The following is a 23,516-nucleotide window of genomic DNA, read 5'->3' as shown; positions in this document are numbered from 1 at the left end:
TGGGCTCTCATTCACGTTGTTCCCTCAGCAGTCTATCTCCATCTTTCCACCAACGTCCACTCCATTGTATCCCCCATGGGCAATGCTTGCTACTCCTGCTTACATACTGCATGTATTCAGTTTTAAGTAAACCCTTATTTTATAACTATAGCCATTGTGGACAAGATTTTATTTGAAAAATTAATTGTTTTCCAACAGGTGATGAAGTTCTTGCTGTTAATGGACAAGTGTGTCATGATCTCACACATTCCGAGGCAGTAGCACTTTTTAAAAAAATCAAGACTGGGACAGTTGCACTGCACATCTGCAGGAGGGTTCGCACAAAAGAAATGTAAGTAATATTGTATGTGCAGTATGTATTCTTCGGTTTTATTTCTAAGATTACATTACTTGTGACAATGGAACCACACACATACACTATGTGATCAGAAGTATCTGGACACCCCTAAAAACGTACATTTTCATATTAGGTGCATTGTGCTGCCACCTACTGCCAGGTACTCCATATCAGCGACCTTGGTAATCATTAGACATTGTGAGAGAGCAGAATGGGATGCTCCACAGAACTCATGGACTTCGAACGCGGTCAGGTGATATGGTGTCACTTGTGTCGTATGTCTGTACACAAGATTTCCACACTCCTAAACATCCCTAGGTCCACAGTTCCTGATGTGATAGTGAAGTGGAAACGTGGAGGGACATGCACAGCACAAAAGCGTACAGGCCGACCTTGTCTGTTGACTGACGGAGACCACCGAAAGTTGAAGAGGCTCATAATGTGTAATAGTCCGACATCTATCAGACCATCACATAGGAATTCCAAACTGCATCAGGATCCACTGCAAGTACTATGACAATTAGGCACGAGGTGAGAAAACTTGGAATTCATGGTTGAGCAGCTGTTCATAAGCCATGCATCACACTGGTAAATGCCAAATGACACCTTGCTTAGTGTAAGGACTGTAAACATTGGATGATTGAACAGTAGAAAAACATTGTGTGGAGTGACGAATCATGGTACACAATGTGGCGATCCAATGGCAGGGTGTGGATATGGCGAATGCCCGGTGAACATCATCTGCCAGCATGTGTAGTGCCAACTGTAAAATTCAGAGGCGGTGGTGTTATGATGTGGTTGTGTTTTTCACAGAGGGGACTTGGACACCTTGTTGTTCTGGGTGGCAGTACCACAGCACAGTTGTACATTGATGTTTTAAGCACCTCTTTGTTTCATACTGTTGAAGAGCAATTCGGGGATGGCGATTGCATCTTTCAATATGATCGAGCACAAGTTCATATTGCACGGCCTTTGGTGAAATGGTTGCACGACAATAACATCCCTGTAATGGACTGGCCTGCACAGAGTCCTGACTTGAATCCTATAGAATACCTTTGCGATGTTTTGGAATGCCGACTTCATGCCAGGCTTCACCAATCAACATCGATACCTCTCCTCAGTGCAGCACTCCTTGAAGAATGGGCTGCCATTCCCCAAGAAACCTCCCAGCAGCACCTGATTGAATGTATGCTTGCAAGAGTGGAAGGTGTCATCAAGGCTAAGGGTGGGCCAACACCATTTGAATTCCAGCATTACCGATGGAGGGCGCCAAGGACTTGTAAGTCATTTTCAGCCAGGTGTCTGGATACTTTTGATCACATGGTGTAAGTAATCTTACCCTCCTAAACAAACACATGTGTGTTTGACAGCATGATGTGCACACATCACTATTACCTGGCAGCATGAATGGTAAAGTTAGAGAGCCAGTTTCATTCTGTGGACTCATTCAGAATTTTGTTACGGCTTGTGGACACCTGCATTCTGTGCAACAATGGAAAATATTCTGTTTCATCCTTATCATTGTGCCAGGAAGCAGAGCATCAACTTACTTGAAACTGTTATTCATTTCATAATGGTTGGTCCCTAGTTTCATGCACCTGTTGTAGTTCCGTCGCATGACAAGCGTCTGTATCTACACCTACATACCTACTCTGCAAGCCACTGTATGGCGTGTGGTGGAGGACTTTTTGTGCCACTACTAGCCATTTCCCTTCCTGTTCCACTTGCAAATAGAGCAAGGGAAAAGCCAACTGTCTGTATGCCTCCTTATTTCTCTTACTTTATGTTCATGATCCGCGTAATTTACATTGATGGGAACAGGATTGTTCTGCAGTCAGCTTCAAATGTCAGGTCTCTAAATTTTCTCTATGGTATTCCTTGAGAAAAACATCACCTTCCCTCCAAGGATTCCCATTTGAGTGGCCAAAGCATTTCACTAATACTTACATGTTTAAACTATTGGTACCAAATATGAATTGCTTCGACGTCTTCCTTTAATCTGACCTGGCGGGGATCTCAAACGCTTCAGCAGTACTCAAGAGTGGGTAGCACTAGAGTTCAATAAGCAGTCTTCTTAACAGATGAACCAGGTGTTACCCAATAAACCAAAGCTGGTTTTTTTCTGCTCACCTGCACTAACCTACATTTTTCTATGTTTAGAGCTCACTGCCTTTCATCACACCAACTAGAAATTTTGTCTAATCATCTTGCATCCTCCTACAGTCACTCAACAATGATACCTTTTCATATGCCACAGCACCATCAACAGACACCCACAGATTGCTGCACAACTTGACTGTCAGATCATTTACATATGTAAATGATGACAGCACTCCCATAATGTTAGGTTGGTGGGGCACTCAACTGCGTGGTCATCAGTGCACGTACAAAATCCTATCTTTGCACAGTCCAATCTAGCCACTTTCACGAATGATGATGAAATGAAGAGGACACCACAGACACCCAATCCCTGGACAGAGAAAATCCCCAACCGGCCAGGATGAACTGGCACCCAGTGATCCAGAGGCAGAAACGCTAGCTACCAGACCACGAGTTGCAGAGTGAGGCACTCCTGACAATACCCTTGTTTCTGATGAACACTTGCAGTTAAGGACTGTGTACTGGGTCCTATTACTTAAAAAGTCTTCAAGTCACTCACATATCTGGGAACCTATTCCGTAAGCTTGTACCTTTGTTAACAGACTGCAACAGGGCACCAGGTCAGATGCTTTTCTGAAATCTACGAATATGGAATCTGCCTGTTGTTCTTCATCCATAGTTCAAAGGACATCATACAAAAAAATGGGCAAATGCAGACGCTTTCTAAAATCATGCTGATTTGAAGACAGAAGGTTTTCCATTGCAGGAAATTTATTATTTTTGGACAGAGAAAATGTTCAGAATTCTGCAGCAGATCACTGTTAATTCTGTAATTTTTCAGGCCAATTCCTTTACCCTTTTTGCATACAGGAGTCAACTGCACTTTTTTTCCCAATCACTAGGGATTTTTGCTGGGTGAGAGATTCATGATAAATGTAATCTAAGTAAGGGGCCAATGCCATAGAGTACTCTTTATGAAACCGAACTGGGGTTCCATCCAGACCTGGTGACTACTTTGTTTCAACTCTTTCAATTGCTTCTCTATGAGAGGGATGGCTATGACTGTCCTCCATTATCAGAGTCCATGTGGTGCTCAAATGATGTATGTTTGTGAGGCCTGTTCAAAATTTTTCTTCACGTATGTTTTACTTACTGTGCACAGTCTCCTTCGAAATACTCTCCTCCCAACTCTCTTTCCACTTTCAGAAGCAGTCTTTGTACACTTCTGATTTTGTTGCCAGTGTTCTTTGTGCATATTCGTTTTCAAGACACTTTGAGGAATACTTTGGAAACTGGATCAGCACAACTGTAGTGGAGTATCATTTATTCAAAAAGTCTTTTTCTCATCTCCTATGTTGTCCTCAATAAAGGCCCAAAGAAGGTTTGAATCTGATGTACACAGGTTTAATTTCTTTCTCCACTGAGTGAATACACTTTCCAAAAGTATTTTTGATAACTTAACTGCTGCCACTCATGTTCAAGAAGACTTGCTTTATTATATTTCTCCGACTGATGACCACAGAAGTTAAGTCCCATAGTGCTCAGAGCCATATATTTCTCCGCTGATGTGCCACTCTACAAAAATGCTAAGTTGTTATTTTCCATTTATTCATTAATAGAATCCTCCTGTTATTTCAAAGATGCAGTTCATGATATCAATATTTCATTGTGTGATATGGAGCCCGATTTATAACAACTGGATAACTTTTCAAGAACAATTGTGAACCATTCTTCATAGTGTAACATTCATCTTACAATGTTAATTTGCACCACCTTTTTGCCCATCATCTTGCACAAACCAGTTTTCATTCCCAGTGTGGCACATAATAATTTTCTTTCCAGCCATTCCACTCTTGAACTCGTCCTCTGTTATAGTTATATACATTTTCTGTATCAACCAACCAACTTCCTGGAATGGTTCCTGCCAAACCAAGTCTCAACAACACAATAAATAGTCAATCCAATATTTTATTTAATTGTGTCAGAAGTATAAAGCACAGCATACAACAAACAATGACTGAAATTTGTAAAAAAGTAAATTTGTAAAACACCGAACTTAAGTAAACGAAGAAGTAATACGTAAAATTATAGGACTAAGAAGTTTTGCACCAAAAGCTGTCCATGTCTAGTGCATAGCTCCCACTTTATTAAATGCTCTTGTCCACAGTGATATAACACCAGTTCATCTGATATCCCCATCTGTTCATGTTGCTTCTGGTTCTTGCAACTCTGGAAAATAGATCTCCCTATGTTCCACTCCTCTGTGTGACAGGGAACATTGTTCCCATGGTATGAAGGCATGCTGGAAAGTAAATGCCTATGAATTTTTCACGTGAAAACCCTTAAAGCTTTATAAACAAAACAAATGATGTTAATGTTCTACACATTTATTCCTAATGTCTACAGGTCTGCAACTCTCTGCCACTAGAGGCCTCCGAATTGTAGCATGTAATGTGATGTGTAACATAACTATGTCGGTGCGTAAGAAACAGTGTGCTGTAACTGAGTTTTGAATTCAAAGAGTTTGTCCACACATGGACCACCAGCTCCTTCAGCATAAAAGTGCCAGACCACACAAGTGCTGTGAGATCTGCAACAATCTGACACCTTGCGTTCACAGTCATTGACCATCCTCCATACAATCCTGACTTGGCCCCATCCAATTTTCATCTGCTTCCAAAACTTAAAGAATACCTTTGAAGACTTGACTTTGATAGGGATGAAGCAATGCAAGCAGAGGTAAGGTTGCAGATCCGTCAACAAATTCAAACATTCTACAATGACAGTATCAAGAAAAATTGGTCTCTTATTGGGAGAGTGACTATGTTGACAAATAAATATGTGGACATAAAATTTGTTTTAAATAAGAAGTTTTAAGAGTTTTCACATAAAAAATTTGGAGGCATTACTTTTGAGTGTGCCCTTGTACATACTCATCTCGGAGATGGATCTTACAGAGCAACATGTAAGATACGGGATGTGTGTAGCTCTGAACACACTGACTGAACAACAATAATACAATGTAAAGAACAGGCCGAACACTCGTTTGCAATCACTCTAATACTGCTGTTTCTTTAGCAGCTCACCAGAGTGCACCAGGGGGCTGACCCAAGTGGCCTCTGGAAGTGGGCCTGTGAAATGTGTGGATGCCCACACTGAAATTGAGTGCGTTGTGAGTGAAGATACATGAACTGCTGTTATATAACACAAGACAAGTATACTCTGTAGCCCAAGTCTAAAGCTGTAGTCCTTACTATCCTGGGCTGTGCACCCCAAGTAGTGCCTGCTAATTTGCCCACAGTGAGGTTTCTAGAAGCTGCTTTGTTTTATGTTCATGCAACATTTCCTGTGAGAGTGTCCTCTATCTAATGTGACACACGAGAGAACTCTCCTTGCAGAATGAACTACGTTCGGGCATCTGTTGGGCAATGGCTGCACTGGCTAATTTTTTCAAACAAGTAGCATCAAAGTCAGTAGGCATCCAGTATTTTACAAGGCCCTTACTTCTCCCAAGTTCTTATCTCACTTTCCAACTACTCAGTTTTTTTTCCATTTGCACACACTTTCTATGGATTTTTTGTATATAAGGCATAATTTCTGAACAAAATTCTAAAAAGTTATTTCACTCATATTAGTACAGTGTTCAACATCAGTTATCAAATTTTCCAATTTGGCTGTTACTGTAGGAAACCGATTTTCTACCTAGAAGTTGCAGGTTATCATTCTTGTAATCCCTTGTTCAAATTCATTAATTTCAGACTTCTGTTGTCTGCCAGAACTCTTGTTTTGAAAATGAAATATGGATAGATAAAAAAATCTATTCACCAAGAGGTGGCACAAACACACACAAAAGATATGAAGATGTGCGAGCTTCTGGAGACAGTGGCTCCTCTTTCCTGGCAGAAGGGTTGAAGAAAGGAAGGGGATGAGGGAAAGGATTGTCGAGACTTTAGGAAATGTGGAGAGTTATGGAAAAGTTGCCAGAGCCCCAGGTCAGGGAAGACCTACTGGACGCGATGACAGACTGTATGTGGCTGCTCTGGATAAGATTTGAAAATCTAAGAGCTTACAGGTAAAAGATAGGGTAACAAGCAAGAGACAGATTACTGAAAAGGGGGGGGGGGGGGGGGACATCATACACGAGTTAATAAGGGTGGAAAGTTGTAATGCCAGTTCCCTTTGGTCAAGTTTTGAGAAGCTGGTGTCACCACCGTCATGACTATCATGTTCTAGAGTGTACTCTCCAATGAGGCCTTGTGCATTACCAGTACACCCTCAGACTATGCCCATTCATTCTCATAACATGGTGGTAGTAGAAGACTGAACAGTGTTTACAAAACAGCTGGTACACAACATGGGTTGTTTCACAAGTGGCCTCTCCCTTTGATACTAGTTTTACCACTTACTGGGCTGGTGCTGGTGATAGTAGGAGGGTGCATAGGGCAACAATCTTCACAGTGGGGAAGATCACAGAGGTAGGAACCATAGGGTAGGGAAATAGGGGCAGAAGGAGCAAAGTATTGCAGAGATTGTGTGTGTGTGTGTGTGTGTGTGTGTGTGTGTGTGTGTGTGTGTAGGGTGGGGGGGGGAGGGGCAAAAAAGAGCTACCCTGGTGTTGGTGGTCAGAGACAATGGATGTCATTTTTGGGCATGATTTTAGTATGGCATAACCATCACAAAGTAACTGATTAATACATTCAAGACTAGGATAGTACTGAGTGACAAAGAGGTGTGCTCATAAGTTGTTTCTTGGAGACAGAGCTGATCCTCAGTGAGGATGAGGGCAACATCAAGAAATGTGGCACAAGATTTGGAATAGGACCTTGTAAAATTTCATTGGGAGAATGAATTGAGAGATCCCAAAAAATTCATCTCATCGACCTCACAATGAGTCCATATGGAAAAGTTGTCATCAATGTATCTGAACCAAATTAGGGGCTGAAGGCATATGGAGCCCAGGAGGGAGTCGTCATGGTTCCCATGGCTGTGCTGCTGATCTGTTTGTATGTATGTCCCTCAAAGATAAAGTAGTAGTTTCATAAGTATAAAGTTGATTATGATGAGCAGGAAGGATGTCATAGGTTTGCAATCAGATGGGCACTGTTTGAGGCAATGTTCAGCAGTAGACCGACCATGTACATGGTGAATGTTGGTATAGAAGGAGGTGGTGTCAGTGGTGACGGGCACTTATTTCAGATGATGCAGCAAAATAATTGGTGTCTCCAATGTATGAAGTTAGTCTTTGTACTATAGTTTGCAGGTGTTTATCAAGAGATATTCAGTGGGTGCATTGAAATCAGCAACTACAGAATGGCCAGGGTGATGGGTTTGTGGATCTTAGGGAGAAGGTAGAAGGTGGGAGACCATGGTTTGGATAGGGAAAGGAGTTCTATAGATTGAGGTGTTAGTCCTTCTGAGAAACCTGAGCTTTAAGGGGGCCATAGGTCAATTTGTACCATAGGGATGGGATTCTGATGCCAGATGCTGTCTTGCAGAAATGTCAAAAAGCTGGCATTCACCCTCGCTTAATACTTCCATAGGTCAGATACCACAGCCATAGATTCCTTGTTCATCAGGAGGATAATGATGAGTTATCAACTGTTAGAGAACAAAGAACCTAGAATTCTGCAGAGGACAGGTTAGGGACCTGAGAAAGGGTGGTGAAGCAAGGATGTATATTAGGAATTCTTGGAAAGCTTGTGATTTTGAGGTAGTGGTGGTGGATCAAGCTGGTGTCTTAGTTGGAACTTTTCAAGGCGGGGTTTAATATCAGGTTTGCTGTTGGAAAATGTTTTGGGATCGGGTTGTGAAGTGCTATTTCCAGTTGACATTACATGTGAAGGAAAGTAGGTCCTTCACCAAAGCAGCATGATAAATACAGGTTTAGGGCTGAAAGTGAGATCCTTGGATAATACAGATAATTCAGGAAGTGCTGGGAGGCAGTAGTGAAAGCTGGGAGATGTTAAGAAGGTTGGCCAAGCAACATTTGTACAAGAGGAATGGTGGTTGATATTTGGGAGGTGAAGTGGGGCAGCTATGGAGATACCAATGTTAAGGTAGTTTAGTAGAAGGTAGGATAGCTTTTTAATGTGAAGTCTGACCTGTTGTCACAGTTTGTAGTCGCTTGGCACATTATACCATCTGAGGAAATGTGACAGGTTGATAACTGCAGGATTTTATAAAAGGAGAGACGTCTAATGGAGTCGACATATAGGTCAAAGGGTAACCTGGTAAGTGTAAAACTGCAAAATGAGCTGGTGAAAAAATGAGATTACACCTAGAAGGGATAGGCAGGTTTCACAAAACAGAATGTGGGACCTTAATTTAGGCAGAACATGGTTTGAACTGGCAAAAAAGAATTGGGGTGGGGGGTTGAGGAGAATAAAAAGAAGACTGGCAGAAAAAAGATTAGAAAAATTGAAAAAAATGTAAAAAGTTATATGGTAAGAGCTAAGGAAGAGTAATGATTGGGCAAAAAGAGGCAAGAGTTTCTCATGAGAAAACTATAAAAAGGATAGGAAATAATTACAACAATAAATCATGACAGAGAGTGTTTCTTAAAAGGATGTGAAAATGACAGCCTTCAAGACAGAGCAAACAGATAGGAAAAGTGATTGGAAAAAATGTATTTACTATATTTGGAGATTAAATATTGCAGGAGAACTCTTTCTATGTGCAATAAGACAAAGTTCCTTAATATTATCTTGAAATTCATTTCCCCATACTACCGCTAACACCGCAACATTCAACAGTTCTCTTAACTGGCTGATGTACAAAACAGCCTGCACACTGTTCTTTTTACTCCCAAAGTACACATGTACTCTGATCTCTGTAGACTGTTTACATTTCGGTTAATGATATACGGTTTCACAGAAGTGTAAGGCAACTAACTGCCTCACTAAAGTACCAAAGTACACATATAACAAACCTCAGTATAACTGTTATTTGTCTGATGAGAAATTCCTGAGCAAGTACTGCCACAGTTACAGGTGAAATGTAGCTCAAGTAACATAGCATACGCAAGAATATAGCACAGAAATACTAAAAAACAAGTAAATTAAACATATGACATTAACATTTTATGTAGCATTGTGTGCATAAAAACATAATGGCTGTGAAAGACAACAACAGAGCTTGCATTCCACTTTTCAGCTTGTTCACACATTTCATCAGGAAGCAAATGCAGCATAGTACATCCACAATTACAATGGCAAAACGACTAACTTTAAAGGAACAAAATATGCCAGTGAAAAGAGAAAGTTTACATCCATAAATAACACACAGGAGATCGATCATGACAATATGGTGTAGTAGCTATGGCTTTTGAAAGGTTATAGCTTCCAAAAAAGTCAGAGAAAGAGCAGCTCCACGCAAATATTTACAAATATGTAACCCCTTCCAACCAAAATACAACATTGCTATAGAAAATTATTGGAGACACTTTCACAATAGTGAAGAGATGCACCACACAGATGTTTGTCATATGACGGAGACACAACAGGCACTCAAAGCCAGAGGCTAATTATTATCAAATAAGTTTCAGCACCACAGTGTTCTTATTGGCAGGATCCTGCGGTGGGAGGTATATCCCCATAAACAACCTGTAAAGTGGCCTGTGCAAACATTAAGAAAGCTCTATATTTTTATGTGGAACCCCAATAATGGTACAGATTCATATTTTTCAAACCTACATATCATTTACAGAAGCGAGGCACATACTTGCAATAAAAATGGTAAATATATCTAAGAAGGAATCCAAAACTTTTGTATTTTTTTTCTTAATAGTGTTGCGAACAGTTTAAACAGAGTTTCCTATCAGAAAGTAATTGAACTTGTGCAATCTTTTTTATGCAAATTATTTGCTGCACAGAAGCTTGCATTAATTATTGCAAATCAAACAATGGATATAAATTAATTTATATGGAAGTGAGTTTCCTAAGAGGCAAGACTTTCAATAATTTGGCATCATCAACCTACAAAAAAGACTTCCAAATCAACACATTATTTGTTAGGATGGATGGACAGTTTACAATATCTTTGAAACTGATAATATTACCAACTTGTTGATAATTGATTTGAATTTTACTATCAATCTGAGTTGTTGTAGTTATTATTATTATTAAGATATTTTAAAATAATTCCATTATTTATATCAATGCTACTTTATTTTCAGGTCGACCAAGGCAAAATCATGTACTGATCTAGTGCAGACAGCAGGATCAGGAGAATGATTGTACTATACAAGAGAATCAGAGTTACCAGGGAAGACAGTCTTATCTAATGGCAGAACTTACTGATCTCCCCACTGATGTTGAGCTGACAATCAGTCTCATCTCCTTTCCGAAGACTTTGTTATTGTTTTAATGTAATATATGTTCATGTGTACAATAAATGTGTAATACAACATGAAACTACGTCATTTTTCAATTGTGAGACCAAAGCTTTAGTAATATTCACCCACATCACTATATGGCAAATTCAGCTACTCTCTTCTTGTTGATGCTACTTACCAAAATAAAAATTATAAACTACTTAAAGGGAAAGCAGCAAAAGAGCAACATAGCTGCTAGTTTTCCCCACTGAAAGCCACTTCACTTAGGTAGAGAGAGGGTAGTATTGAAGGAACTGAGAAACCCCGAGGAAAAATAAGACTATAATAGATGAAAAATGGGAATGCTGAGGAAATGTTAAATACTAGAAAATGACAATGTTCTCAATGAAGCAGAAGAGTGGAGAAAGTTCCCAATAGACAGTTATGCAGTATTTGTGATGTGAACAAGAATCAAAATTTCACATGTGCTGGAGGAGGACAACAGTTCATAGTGATTTTCAAAGTATTCTCTGCAACAGGGTATAGATTTTATCAAAACTGGAACACTGTGTCTCCATTCTTCTTTACTGACAGCTCAATGGGCAAAATATGGACACTGAAATCTGACCAGTGGCTTTCTGTTGGCTAGTATTTTGTAATTTTTCTTGTAAGAGGTTCTTCCTTGATTACGTTAGTAGTCAAACATTAGATCTGGAGTACATACATGCAGGCTTGGCAGGAAGGGGGAGTCTCAAGGGTATAATGAAAGCTACACTTGGTAAAGAGAGAGAAAACAGATGGGGAAAAACTCGTGCAGGCCTCCAAGATGAGGGGGGAAAAGGGTACAATATGAAATTCATAATGAACAGAGTGAATTAATATTTTGAAATGCACATAAAATAATAAAAATAATAAAAATTTATTTTTTCACACAGTTTCATAAAAATATGGTATTTTTTAACAATTAAGATATATGAGAAACATGTACATTAACTGCACTTCTCAATAACACAAAGTATAACAAAATCTTAACAAATCTTCATTCATTCATTCAAAGCATCACACTGAATCAGTTTCTTTAGCTTAATAATTGAGTATTTGGAACATTAATAGACATTTTTAAATATTTATGTTGAACATTCATATTTAGTGAACATATTCTACAGAGAAATATGAAATTGATGTGGCAGTAGATTTGTATCAAAAGTTGAAGTTATCTGAATGTGAAAAGAGAAAAGACAGACACTGTGTAAAACCACATAACTAGCTACTGTTTATAGTCACTTCATCAAGGTGCACAGTGTTAGCAAAATTATTTTCTTTCCCGTGCAGAGAACTCAATATTTTGAAGTCAGTTTATTCTTTCTTTGTTCCCATGCGTGCTGCATACCCCATATACTCAGCGGCCTCATGTAGCCAACAGATCGGTAGTGCTTCTCTTCATACAGCGCCTCTGGTGTCTGATATCCCAAACCGATGATATTATACACAGTGTTGTATATACCTTTAGCAGTAGTAAATGCCTCTTGTATCATATCCTGTAAAAAACAATTTTAAAAGTAACATCCACATATATCAACCATGAATAAATGAATATAAGGTTTAAAAAAATAAGCAATTGAGAGCACTGCCTTGCACAATACTTTAACATTTCAGACTTAATTAGGAAGAAACTGATATGCTCTTCACCAACTGCAATTTATTGTCATCACTTCCGGACACACCTCTTCCCTTGACATATATTTCTGTTCCTTACCATGGAGGTAACAGGCTGCGAGAGAACATTGTGGCATATTATTTCCCATGCAAGCATCCTTATTAGCTGCATTGAGATCCAAATTCATAGATTTGGGTTCCCCAGTACCTTTCAGAATTACATCCCCAGAGGTCTGTGCAGATAAGAAAACCGACATCCGCACATGCACCCCATTTGCAAATTTGTAATCCACACATATTAAAATATTGTAAACCACTTTAACCCAATTAGTATGCTCGAGTTCTGACAGTAGACCTGCACCTGGCCTGAAGTTTTGTCTGATGAAGTTGGGCCCATAATTTTCATTCCATGGACTAGGAATGTAGATATCCATCATGATCACAGCTATTCCCTTAGAATTAACGTGAAAGCAGTGCAGCTGTACAGATGTGAAACTTGGAAAGTTACCTCTACAATCATGAGTTTGCAAGCATTCCATAATGTCTTACGACAATCCTTAAAATCTTTTGGCCAAATGTAATATATGCAAAAGACCTTTCGAACTGAACGAAACAAGAACCTACCACCATCAAAATGAATAGAAGGAAGTGGAAGTGAATAGCACAAACAATTCAAAAAAGCCAGGATGCTCTCTGCTGGAACCCACAGGGTAAAAGCAAAAGGCATCAAGGGCATCATGGAGGACAGTGGAAAAAGAGGCCAAGAAGGAAGGGAAAATGTTTGCAGAGTTGAAGAACCTTGCCTGAAATCGAGGTGCACTTACAGAGCTCTGCTGAAGCATTATGCTCTGCATGACAGTAACAGGAAGTATGTTGAGTGAGTAAGTCACCATTCACCCTCCTTCAAATCAGACTTAATTTAATTGTGATTTTTTTTATAATTCACCATGTATGTTCAGGCTGGGTACACGGGTGCAACCGAAGGCCAATGCATAAATAAACAAAATTTGGTCCAGCTATTAGTTGCACTGACTGAAGAGAGTTACATCTTTGTGCAACTTTCCAGATCTATGCCAAGGAGGAGGAACTATTTTTTTGAGCTGAGAAACGACTGTATCAAGTCTGCTTGCTCTCTGTGGTTGTTATTCATGTCTCTGGTTCCTGGTTGTGACTGCTTTTACCTTTCATTACATGATGCTCTGCATTCTTTGAGCTGTCACATTCATTAACAAATGTTTTTCACAGTCACAGTATCATCACAACATGGCTCATAACTACTGACAAGTTCTGATTGGTATTACATGTGGAAGTGGAGAAAACGTATCATTATATAATGCAATTTACTCTGAGTTAGAGCAGCAAGTATGAGAAGCATCCGCAGATTTTCATGTCAGTGGGGGCAAAACATTTTCCCATACATGTGATTTAGAAATTTTAAGGACATAGTTATGTGTTCATAATTCATCCTATTTGTTTCTACATTGCACTTTTAGTACCTCGTCAGTGTCAAACAAGCTACCAGTATAACTATAATAAAACCTGTTTTTACATTTCCAGGTTTTATGTTTTTCCATGATTTACATTATTTTATGTAGGTCTTTTTCTTTCAATTAATTGTTTTGTTATATGTGATGACAGTGAAGCCTAAACTACATAGCCAAAATATGCGAAAAGGACCAAATGGGATCACGAAAGGAATGAAGAGGTGTTGAACGTACTTAAAATGGAATACAAGACACATATTAAGGACCAGCAAAATAACTCTAGAAAATGAGCTCAAAAAAGATAAAAAAAATTGACACTACACTTTTACCCCCAAAGGTGTACGACTGCCAGGTTGGCCAAGGAAAAGATGGCAGGAGAACTTCTTGAAAAGATTGTAACAGTTCATGAGGCCTAATACTTGCGATGATGATGATGATAACTACACCTTATAATGACCTGCTGACAAATGCTCCACCATTGATTTTTGAACCACAATGATTACCTGGCAGAAGGCCTCCCTGCCAGTTGTCACATTCGTCCACCTGCAATCACAGATACAGTGAGCCTATTACAGAAATCCAGCAAAATTTCCAGTCACTCCTCAAATCCTTAGGCCCACCCCAGCAGCACCTCTCTATGGAATCTGCCCCCCCCTCTCCCAATCACCCCCTACTACTCCCACCTTCTAAATGCTGTCTGAAGTCAATAAACCCAACCACATATGATGCCCCATTGTGTCCGGTTACTGTGCCCCCACTGACACAATCTCTGCTCTTATATACCCAATATCTTCAGCCAATTACCCACAACCTACCTTCCCATATAACAGATACCAACCATTGTCTCCACTGACTCTCCCCAGTTCCTGTTCCTGCACTGCACAATGTTCTGCTTGTCACTACTGATGCTACCTCTCTTTACACTAACATCCATAAGGCCCATGGCCTTGCTGCTATTGGACACTACTTTCCCAACACCCCATGGATCCCAAACCTACAACCTCCTTCCTGGTCACTATGACCAATGATATCCCCACCCACAATTACTTCTCCTTTGAAGACATCACCTATAATATCTCCACCAATATCAAATCTACCAACCACCAGAAACACCACCACTTCACTTCAATGGCTGCCACCCATTACATACTAAGAAGTCCCTTGCAGTCAGCCTAGCCACCCATGGTTGTCGCACCTGTAGTGATGAGCAGTCCCTCTCAAAATACACCATGGGTCTCACTGAGGCCTTCACATACCAAAGTTACCCTCCCACCCTTGCTCAGAAATAGATCTCCCTGCCTTATCTTTCCTGTCATCCACCACCATCTGGTCACAGTGGTAGCATTCCTTTCATGATTCAGTACTATCCAGGACTGGAGCAACTGGATCACATCCTCCACCAGAGATTCTACCACCTCTTGTTGTGCCATGAAATGAGGAATGTCCTACCTACTACCATTAACACCCCTCCCACAGTGGTATTCAGGCACCCATTGAACCCAAACAATATATTTGTCCATCTACAGTTCACCACTGCTCCCAACCCCTTGCCTCATGGCTCATATCCCTGTAATAGATCTGGATGCAAGACCTGTCCCATATGTCCTCCGACCACCACTTGCTCCAGTCTGATCACAAGCATCACTTATCCCATCAAAGGCAGGACTACCAGTCAATACAACAAAAAACCAGTCCAAAGTTGCAAATTTAATCTTTTTTATTCACTCAATGACTAATTTTGGGTCAAGACCCATTTTCAAACCATTGTAACATATTCAGAAGTGGAAATTCCAAAGATGGTCTCCACATGTTACAATGACTTGAAAATGGGTCCCGGCCTAGAAATTGAGTGAAAAAAAAATTGCAACTTTGGATTGGTTTTTCATTTTACTGATTAACAGAAGTTGCCAACACACAGTGTAGTGCCTCAAGAATTTCGGTGTAAATTCTAGAGACACTCGGCCTTCAACCGTCTCGAACACCCGATATTTTAGGTACGAGTGGGGGAGCGTGAGAACGTTTCTACCGATCCACCTGTTTCTATGTGCAGGTCGGAAGTTTGTTATTAGAAGACTGTAAGAGGGGTGATTCACTGATGACGGCAAGTGTTTGCTGCCAGCGCCACAGAAGACGTGAGGAGAACTCAATGAATAATTATGTCATATTCTTTGATGTGTTAGTGTCTGTGGTGATAGTAAAAAAGATTATAGAACAGTTGAATATAAAGTGCTATGCACATTCATGTATTGGACGTGCTTGAGGCTAGAGACTTTTGAATTACTTCACGTCTTGGCTATGAATGAAACAAGACACATATATGCTATCTGAATACGTGTAAATGAGTAACGTGTCAGGAATAAGTTAGCATGCAGAAGTTATTATCTGTGAAAGTTGAAAATATAAAGTGATTGAACTGAAAAGTATTTTACGAGTACCAAAATTATTTCAAGGATAGAGAAGTATTTTAATAAAGTCCCTTAAATAGCTATAATCTTCAGAGAAGAAGCTTGTGAGAGATCGACGTAGCTGATTAACCAGAGAAGAGGATTAGCTACACACAACATGCAAGTTAACTGAATTGAGAAACGTGTGTGCCTCGCAACCCAATACCACACTGTCTCTTGCTGTCCGAAAAACATTGGAACAGCTACCGTATTTACTCGAATCTAAGCCGCACCTGAAAAATGAGACTCGAAATCAAGGAAAAAAAATTTTCCCGAATCTAAGCCGCACCTGAAATTTGAGACTCTAAATTCAAGGGGAGAGAAAAGTTTTAGGCCGCACCTCCAAATCGAAACAAAGTAGGTCCATTGTAATATGAGACACAATTTAGGTCGAATGAATGATGATACAGCTACAGTGGTTTGGTTCGAGTCGTAAGCTTAGCAGTTAAGCTTTACCAGGTAGCCATTGCTATGCGTCAGGCGCTCAGTCCGTATTTATACGGGTACCCTTCCTTTTTCACGTGCTTTGTCTGGTTTGAACTGATTGCTTATTTTTCTTTGATCTGATAAGTGCCATTCTCTTTGTTATAGGTGTTTACGTGACTCTAAGCTGAAAATGGATTACTGTACTGTGTCGTGCATTGTTTGTTGCATTCTGGTAATGGGTGTTTACGGCCTGTCGCTGCTCGCGGCATGACTTGCTTTTGTGCACGCTACTGCCGCTTACTATTTTTTTTTTTTTAAAGAGAGAGAGAGAGAGAGAGAGAGAGAGAGAGAGAGAGAGAGAGAGAGAGAGAGAGGGAGGGAGAGAGAGAGAGAGAGAGAGAGAGAAATGAATCGTCTCATTAGCGAAACAATGGCAAGAGACTGCTATTTGTTGTTACTTACACTGCTGCTTTCTTTGATAATGATCAACAAGAACCAAATAATAGACTGCGGATGATAGAAGGTGTTCTGAACGCGAGTTTAGCGAAAAGTTTTCTCTGTTTGAAAATCTTTGCAGACGCCTCTTTAGTACATTACATTCTGCACAGAAATTAGAGTCATCTTGGACTTAAAAATCTAGTCAATTGCTGTGCTTCATTTCTAACTGTATCACTATTAGGCATAAGAATCATACGAATATAAACATGACATTATATGTATATCCTTTCACGTTTGCTGTTGTCTCACTCTAGTTTCGTAGTTTATTAGGCAGACAGGATTTAAATGAGATAGCAGCAAACACAAAAGAATACATGTCAAAATGTTTATATTCGCAATAGTCTTATGGTGAAGAGAATATTGGATTTGATTCACAATTCATAAAAGTTCCTATTAGCAACCATCTCTTCTCACAGGCAGGAAAAAATTCAGAACATAGAGTTGTCCATATTGACAAACACCTCCCAAACAGCCTTGCCAGTCAGATTTTCGTAGTTCATTGAAATGCTGCTACATTCGTAGATGAACAATACGGAATTTGTATACTTCGTTGGATAATGTAGGAAATGCAGTGGTCGGAGAAAAGAAGCTCATCTTTCGCCTTTTTTTTAATTTATTTACTGACGCAGAGGGTTTGGCGCCAGTATTTATCTTTGTGCTTGCAAAGCATGCCTGTGTAGCGCTACAAATATTCGAAGGCAGAAGTTCGTTGTGGCGGCACCTACCAACATTTTGCAGAAGTTCCACTTACTCTGCACTCGATTCTAAGCCACAGGCGGTTTTTTGGATTACAAAACCCGGAAAAAAAGTGCGGCTTAGATTCGAGTAAATATGGTACTTGAGCATGCTGGAAGTTTGTAGGACTAACTGTGAAAGCAGTTATGTGATATACAAGCTAAACTGCAACTGCAACCACTATGCTGCATTCTACATGGGCATGACAACCAACGAACTGTCTGTCTGCATGAATGGCCACCAACAAACTGTGGTCAAGAAACAGCTGGACCACCCAGTTGCTGACCACACTACTTAAAACAAAACTCTTCAATTCAATGACTCCTTCACAGCCTCTGCTATCTAGATTCTTCCTACCAACACCAGTTTTTCTGAATTGCTAGATGGGATTTCTCCCTGGAATATACTTTACATTACCATAGCCCCCCGCCCCCCGCCTCAACCTAGTGTAGTCACTGTCCTTAATCCACCCAGACCCTTCCCTGTACCAACTCCAGCACTATACAGCCTTCTACCCACAGTCTTTTTACTTCTTTCCTTTTCTGCCCCCACACCTAGCTACCCTACCCTTTCCCCACCTCACTGCTGTATGCTTCCCCAAGCAGCACTTCATCAGGCCCCTGCCCTACCCTGCCATTCCTCCCTTCCCTACCCAGCCCCTTCTTACATCCCCACCACCCCGACTGCTTCTCCCACCTGCGCAGTTGTTTCCAGTCTGGCTTCGGCAGGCAGAGTCGGTGATCATGTGGGTGTGTGACTTGTCCTTGCATGAATGGGTGGGTGTTGTCTGCTTTAGAAGAAGGCCTTTTGGCTGAAAGCTTACTTCTTTAGCGATCTCTTTTTTGTGCCTGTCTGTGACTCAACATCTCCACTATATGGTGAGTAGCAATCTGTCCTTTTCATAACACTGTTATTCTTGAAATTGAAACTTCTGTCAGGTTCTTGGCCTAGATCCAATAAACATTATACTTTAGGATTCATCAATCTGCTTCCCCTCACCCCCTCAACATAACTTCAAAAATCGGAAATACTGACAAGGAGGCTACATTCCTTTTCATCAAAGCACTGTGTTGCCAGCGGAGGTACTGGCTAGGTCTTCGTTCTCGATCAGTACAATTACTGTGATTTTTAAGAGTTATATTTGAGTCTGACATACTCTTTTTCTTGTAATATTTCATTGTAAGTAGAGTATTTTGTGATTCCTTACTTTCATTTTCGTTTTTCCTCTGTTTATAGGGCACAAAAAACTTATGAATATTAGTCAGTTTTTTCACTATTTACTATACTTTTACACCTCACAACACACAAAATTCTAAGTGAATCACATTCATGCAGACACCATCCATACGGTGTCTGTATACGTGTGGATGGATATGTGTGTGTGTGTGCGCGAGTGTATACCCGTCCTTTTTCCCCCTAAGGTAAGTCTTTCCGCTCCTGGGATTGGAATGACTCCTTACCCTCTCCCTTAAAACCCACATCCTTTTGTCTTTCCCTCTCCTTCCCTCTTTCCTGACAAAGCAACCGTTTGTTGCGAAAGCTTGAATTTTGTGTGTATGTTTGTGTGTCTATCGACCAGCCAGCGCTTTTGTTTGGTGAGTCTCATCATGTTTCTTTTTAGATATATTTTTCCCACGTGGAATGTTTCCCATATATATATATATACGGGTATACACTCGCACACACATACACATATATCCATCCACACATATACAGACACAAGCAGACATATTTAAAGACCAATATGTTAAATATGTCTGCTTGTGTCTGTATATGTGTGGATGGATATATGTGTATGTGTGTGTGAGTGTATACCCGTCCTTTTTTCCCCATAAGGTAAGTCTTTCCGCTCCCGGGACTGGAATGACTCCTTACCCTCTCCCTTAAAACCCACATCCTTTCGTCTTTCCCTCTCCTTCCCTCTTTCCTGATGAGGCAACAGTTTGTTGCGAAAGCTTGAATTTTGTGTGTTCGTTTGTGCGTCTGTCGACCTGCCAGCACTTTCATTTGGTAAGTCACATCATCTTTGTTTTTAGATATATTTTTCCTTCGTGGAATGTTTCCTTCTATTTTATATATATATATAAGCCTCAGGTACAGGGCGGGTCGCAGGTGGCGGATGGCGGATAGCGAACGATCCATCAGATATGGTGGACAGCTGCGAATAAGGGGAAACCCAAATAAGCAGTCCCGGACCGAGGCGGCAGCATCACGAGGGTGTGGGAGGGTGACTTTTGGCAAGGGTCACACTCATTCAAAAACCACAGAACCCGAAGACGTTGCTGTGTCATGGCGAGTAAGTGCCGCCATTACAATAAGCACTGTCAACACCCAAATCCAGGACGCGTCTGAAGTGGGAACCATCGGCATCCTGGTCAGCGTCTGTTCACACAATGTGCGGCTGGTCATAATGCGCCAGGAACTAACAATCCCTGGTTCTAAACACCCAGTGGAAACACTGGACCAACTTGATTACAAGCAAGTATGACTCGTGCAAGTAATAACAACATTACCCCAGGTGGTAACCAATCCACCCATCAACAGGTGGCAACCAGGAATTCGGATCTGGGGAACCTGGACTTACACGATTACATCAGAGAAAGTCGGAGCTCTCTGGCAAACTTCCACTTAAAACACCTACATACATTGGAACCTTTAACATAAATACATTAATCCAACCAGGAAAACTTCTAAACCTTACAACAGAACTTGAAAAGCAAAAGATAGTAATACTAGCTTTACAGGAGACACGTTTCACAGATGAAGAAACATCAGATTATGGCAACTATCGCATCTTTAAGAACAAGACGGATAAACGAATCGGAAGAGGAGCCCCCCATCTCGGGATGGCATTTATCATACACAAGAGCGTGCTCAGCTCCATCAAGGAAGTTACTCCCGTAAATAATAGGATAATGACGATGCACTTACAATGTGCCAACAAAACATACACAATGGTTAATGTTCATGCTCTCACAAACGGAGACAACAAGAAAAACCCCATAGAAACAGAAAAGTTCTAGGAAAATTTGGAGAATATAATGGCCAAGATTCCAAAAGATGATACAAAAGTTCTACTCTGCGATTTTAATGCCCAAATTGGTAGAGAGAAAATCCACCAAAAAAACCGTAGGCAAATATCCTGCACATAAATTTACCAATAAAAATGGTACAAGGCTCGTCGAACTATGTAAGCAGAATAACCTGAAGATAATGTCAACATCTCTAAGAAAATGTCCAAGAAAACAAAAGACATGGAGATCTCCTATACAACAAATTGGCGAGTTTCAAATAGACCATGTGGCGATTTCATACCCAGTACAAAAAGAAATTTACGACATCCAAGTACGCAGAGGAGCAAACATTGATTCAGACCATTACCTAACTAGAATTAAAATCAAGTTTACAGCACAAAGAAGTCATCAGAAGAAAACAGAAATACAGAAATATGACACCAAGAAGATTAAAGAATCTAAAGTAAAAGAAGAATGGGAGAAGGAAAAGGCAAACACATGGGAAGAATTTCATTCTAAAATCACGCGAATAGCTAAGGAAACTATTCCCTTGAAAAAGATATTCAAACACCCTTGGTGGGATTCAGACTGTGAAAATGCATTGGAAAGGAGAAAAAAGGCATTTCAAGAATATAACAGTAAAAAATCACAAGAAAGTCTACATTTATTTAACGAGGTTAGAAAACAGGTTTCAAAATCTATTAGGCAAGCAAAAAGGAAGTACACAAAGGCACAACTGGATGCCATAGAAGAAAATTTCCAAAACTATAATACAAGAGACTTCTACAGAACTTTCGCAGGATATATCCCTCAAAATTTATGTTTCAGGAAACCAGATGGTAAATTAGCCCTAACAAACCAGGAAATCTGTCAAGTATTGGCTCAATATTTTTCTAACCTACTAAATTGCCCAGAACCTAGTTTAAGGTTTCCCAAAGAAATCAGTGCCAACGCTCAACCGGATTCATTACCACCAACACAGGAAGAAATCAAATGTCACATTAAAAACTTAAAAAATAATAGAACATCTGGCGAAGATGGCATTGTTGCAGAGCTATTAAAAAACCTAGGACCAAAGACGTTGCAAGAGCTCACAAAAATAATAACAAAAATATGGGAAACAGAAAAATTACCAGAGGATTGTAAATGTGCCCTTATTCACCCGTTACATAAAAAAGGAGACAGAACAAATGTCAATAACTACAGGGGAATCTCACTTTTACAAGTTACCTACAAAATTCTCTCAACATGCCTGCTGAAAAGAACACAAGAGCAGCTGGAACGCCAAATTGGTGATTATCAAGCAGGCTTCCGCCCCGGTCGCTCATGCATAGAACAAATATTTAATTTAAAGACAATATTAAAACACAAAGCAATTAGAAATGCCCCCATAATTTGTACATTTGTAGATTTTAAGAAAGCCTATGACTCAATTGACCGGCAATCTTTGTTTAACATTTTAGAGGAACTTGGACTTGACTCCAAAACACTAAGGCTTATCAAAGAATCACTGACAGACACTGTATCTAAAGTTAAATTCAGGGGAGAAATCTCTGAACCTTTTCTCATAAAAACTGGAGTACGTCAAGGTGACGGGCTATCTCCACTTCTGTTTAATATAGTCCTGGATAAACACCGCGGTTCCTGGTGTGTCCGCTGTGCCGTGCGTGTGATCATTGCTTGTACAGCCCTCTCGCAGTGTCCGGAGCAAGTATGGTGGGTCTGACACACCGGTGTCAATGTGTTCTTTTTTCCATTTCCAGGAGTGTACCTTTACAACATTGACTGTTCTGCATTAATATGAATTTCAGCAAATCCACATTCTTCATCACAATACTTGTCCAATCTCTTTCACCACATCAAATGATGCTTTGCTACTATATTACAAATAAGTGACTACAACAAATGCTATAATGAGATTCCTTTCACATGGATTAAGAACATCTTGACACCTCACTAAGTATTTACTTACTTAGTTGAAGCCTAAGCTCATTATTTCGCTGTGAAGCTAACTTTTCATGTACATAAACAAATGATTCAAGACCTATGCTGCTGAAAGAATGAAAACAGAATGAGCAGATCACCCTAGCGGCAATTGCTGAAGCTTGTAGGTGATGCTGGGGAAAGCGACTTCATGCAAAAAACTGAACACCTTTTAACCTTCACAACTAATATATTAGTTGGTATGGCAGTTTTGAAGTAGGTGTTTTCACATGTACAAGAAGTCCACAGCACAGCAGCCACACTGGATGACAACTGGACCAGAGAACCAGGCATGTAACAACAAGACTTTGAATGTATGGGTTTCTTCATGAAGTATGTACCAACAACAAATGCCACATATAGACTGAATGTGTGTGCTATACAGAAGAGGGTGTAAAAAACCACCACATTATAACAAGTGTGAAGAGAACAAAAATTTTAATGACCTACAGCAAAGTCTAAAACCTGTAGAAACTTGTATATTAATGTTCAATCTGAAGGAACTTTTCGCATTAAAAGTACAAAGTT

The 23,516-nt window shown here is 40.1% G+C and overlaps 2 protein-coding genes across 4 annotated transcripts in view; one reads left to right on the top strand and one right to left on the bottom strand.

Moving 5' to 3' along the window:
• Positions 1-10,848, top strand: part of LOC126191471 (E3 ubiquitin-protein ligase LNX-like) — a 683,907-nt gene extending 673,059 nt beyond the window's left edge. For all 3 annotated transcript variants that reach the window (XM_049932346.1, XM_049932347.1, XM_049932348.1), the window contains 2 exons: positions 199-331; positions 10,611-10,848. In XM_049932346.1, coding sequence (XP_049788303.1) covers positions 199-331; positions 10,611-10,668 — 191 coding nt within the window. In that variant the 3' untranslated portion in view covers positions 10,669-10,848. The remainder of the gene's footprint in view (positions 1-198; positions 332-10,610) is intronic.
• An 834-nt stretch (positions 10,849-11,682) lies between these two features.
• LOC126190965 (non-lysosomal glucosylceramidase) overlaps positions 11,683-23,516 on the bottom strand; it is a 250,969-nt gene continuing 239,135 nt past the window's right edge. The window contains exon 16 of the mRNA XM_049931627.1: positions 11,683-12,286. Coding sequence (XP_049787584.1) covers positions 12,086-12,286 — 201 coding nt within the window. The 3' untranslated portion in view covers positions 11,683-12,085. The remainder of the gene's footprint in view (positions 12,287-23,516) is intronic.

This window comes from Schistocerca cancellata, chromosome 6 (genome assembly GCF_023864275.1).
Source record: "Schistocerca cancellata isolate TAMUIC-IGC-003103 chromosome 6, iqSchCanc2.1, whole genome shotgun sequence".
Taxonomy (NCBI): Eukaryota; Metazoa; Arthropoda; class Insecta; order Orthoptera; family Acrididae; genus Schistocerca; species Schistocerca cancellata.
Note: the sequence above shows the minus strand (reverse complement) of the source record. Positions and strands in the feature narration are given on the sequence as shown.